General features: G+C 52.6%; 1 protein-coding gene across 1 annotated transcript; it reads right to left on the minus strand.

The window, feature by feature from the left end:
• Positions 1-575: 575 nt before the first annotated feature.
• On the minus strand, positions 576-2,021 carry PODANS_3_3730 (uncharacterized protein; the record flags this gene model as incomplete). Its single annotated transcript, XM_001909123.1, has 3 exons — positions 576-1,132; positions 1,184-1,299; positions 1,360-2,021. The coding sequence occupies 3 exons, from the start codon at positions 2,019-2,021 to the stop codon at positions 576-578; spliced, it is 1,335 nt and encodes a 444-aa protein (XP_001909158.1).
• Between the last annotated feature and the right edge of the window lie 57 nt (positions 2,022-2,078).

Consider the following 2,078-nt stretch of genomic DNA (forward strand, 5'->3'; position numbering starts at 1 on the left):
TAAAATCAGTTGGAAATTAAGGGGAGACTAAGATTTGGTTGCAAAATTCCATCTTTTTAATGATGGGTTTCTGGGTATGGCTTGGATGGGAATTGGGTTCGGAAGCATTTTATAGCACAGTTCAAAGGGCATGCACCAAAGGGCAACCATTTGGCAGGGCGATTTGGATGGTCACTTTCTTCTGTTTGGATGCTCATGGATGGAAAATAGCAAGGGTTGCATAGGATATTATAATCTACCACCTTCATCTTTCTCACACATCATCTCAACCACCTTACCAATCCACACCTGTCCCATCTTCACGTAGACACAATCTGAAAACATACAGCACACCAAATCCATTACTATCTCTACCCCTAAAACTATCAAATCCCCTCCAAATCAACACCCTCGCCCCAATCCATGTACTTCTCCCATGCCACTACCCCCTCCCCAAACGCCTCAAGGCAACGCAATGAAAATCAGCAACATAAAAGTCATGCATACATATCCCTTCCCCCTGAAAAAAAAGATAAAAGCAAATAAATCCATCGCCATAAGTAACCATTCCATTCTGTTATGTCCCATCACTGTCCTCACGGCTCCAAATACTCATCATCATCAGGCTCCGGCATCCCGATCTGAAACCTCGCCGCCATCATATCATTGAACCGCCTGTAATCCGCATTGAGCTCATACCGCGGCAGCTGAGCCATCTCCTGCATATATGCCTCCTCCTCCTCATACGGATCATACCCGTCCTCATAAGGCCATCCCTCATCTTCAGATTCGACATTCGACTCGGCATCAGAAGGCGGTTCAATGCCCGCGTGCTCTCTGCCAGCCACATCGCTGTGGCCGTCCCTGTCTCGGTTTTCCCTATCATCATTCCCCCCATCATTCTCACCACCGCCACCGCGCAACCCCTGCCCCGGAGGTGAACCCGAGCCAGTGGCATTACCCCCACCAAACACCGCCATCGCCTCCGTCTCAAGCTCCTCCTCAAGCTCATGGTCCAAATCCTCATCCTCGTCTTCCCCATCCTCCTCCTCCTCCTCATCAACTTCATCCGACTCAGACACATGCTCATCGCTATCCTCATTCTCCTCAGCATCCGGATCGTCCGAGTCGTCGTCGTCGTCGTCATTGTCGACTACAACCGTCAGGACAAGAGCAAGCTCCATGGGAGAGAAGAAAGGCGTACGAAGTGGCAACAGATTGTTCAGCATCTCCCCGGTCTCGTCCGAGTTGGAGTCATACTCGCGGTCAGCCACCTTCCAGAAAGCCGTCGGACCGCAGGGGCCGTGTTCGCTGTAGTCCCTGTGATCGTCCAAAGTCAACAATGCTGTTTCTCAAAGCACCCAAACTAGAAAAACCTACTTATCAAACCAATTCCCAACAACACCCCTGGCAGACCTCCTCCCACCAAGCTGGAACCCCTCGCTCTTCCACCGCTCCTCCCCGTCATAAATTGAATACGTCGTCCACCTCACCTCCCCCTCCCTCGTCATCCTCACCGTCCCCCTCAACTCCGAATCCGCATTCCCATCCCAAGACCAGTCCAGCGCCCTAGACTGTCCCTCAAAATGAACAACCGGCCAGTCCTCATGATCTCCCGCCTCAGGATCCGCAGGCTCAATCTTGGTGGCATGAACCTTCATAAGAATAAGCCTCACCGCCTCACCAGTATTCAGCGGCTCCCTCGGCGCTTCGGCCGCCTGACCCTCCCCCTCGTGGTTGTGAAAGTTGAAATGGAAAAAATCCGTATAATCGAGGAAGCAGACAACCCTCAACCAAGTCCCCTTGACCCCATACGGATCCCTCTTTGCAATCTCCTCCAACTCCAACCTCTTCTCCCGCTCCTCCTCCTCCTCCTCCTCCCCCTCCACCTTCTTATCCTCCAAACTGGCAAGCGCATTCTCCGGCACCCAAGGGATATAACTCCCCTCCCACACACCCCCAAACCTCTTCCCCCAGACATGCTCCACCGCATCAAAAAACGCCAACCCCTTCGCCCGCAAATTCGTCCCCAACACAATCATAATCGCCTCCGCCTTCTCCCAATCAACCCTCAACCCCTTCCCCTCCTCCCCCTCGGG

Source organism: Podospora anserina, chromosome 3 (assembly GCF_000226545.1).
Source record: "Podospora anserina S mat+ genomic DNA chromosome 3, supercontig 2".
Lineage (NCBI taxonomy): Eukaryota > Fungi > Ascomycota > Sordariomycetes > Sordariales > Podosporaceae > Podospora > Podospora anserina.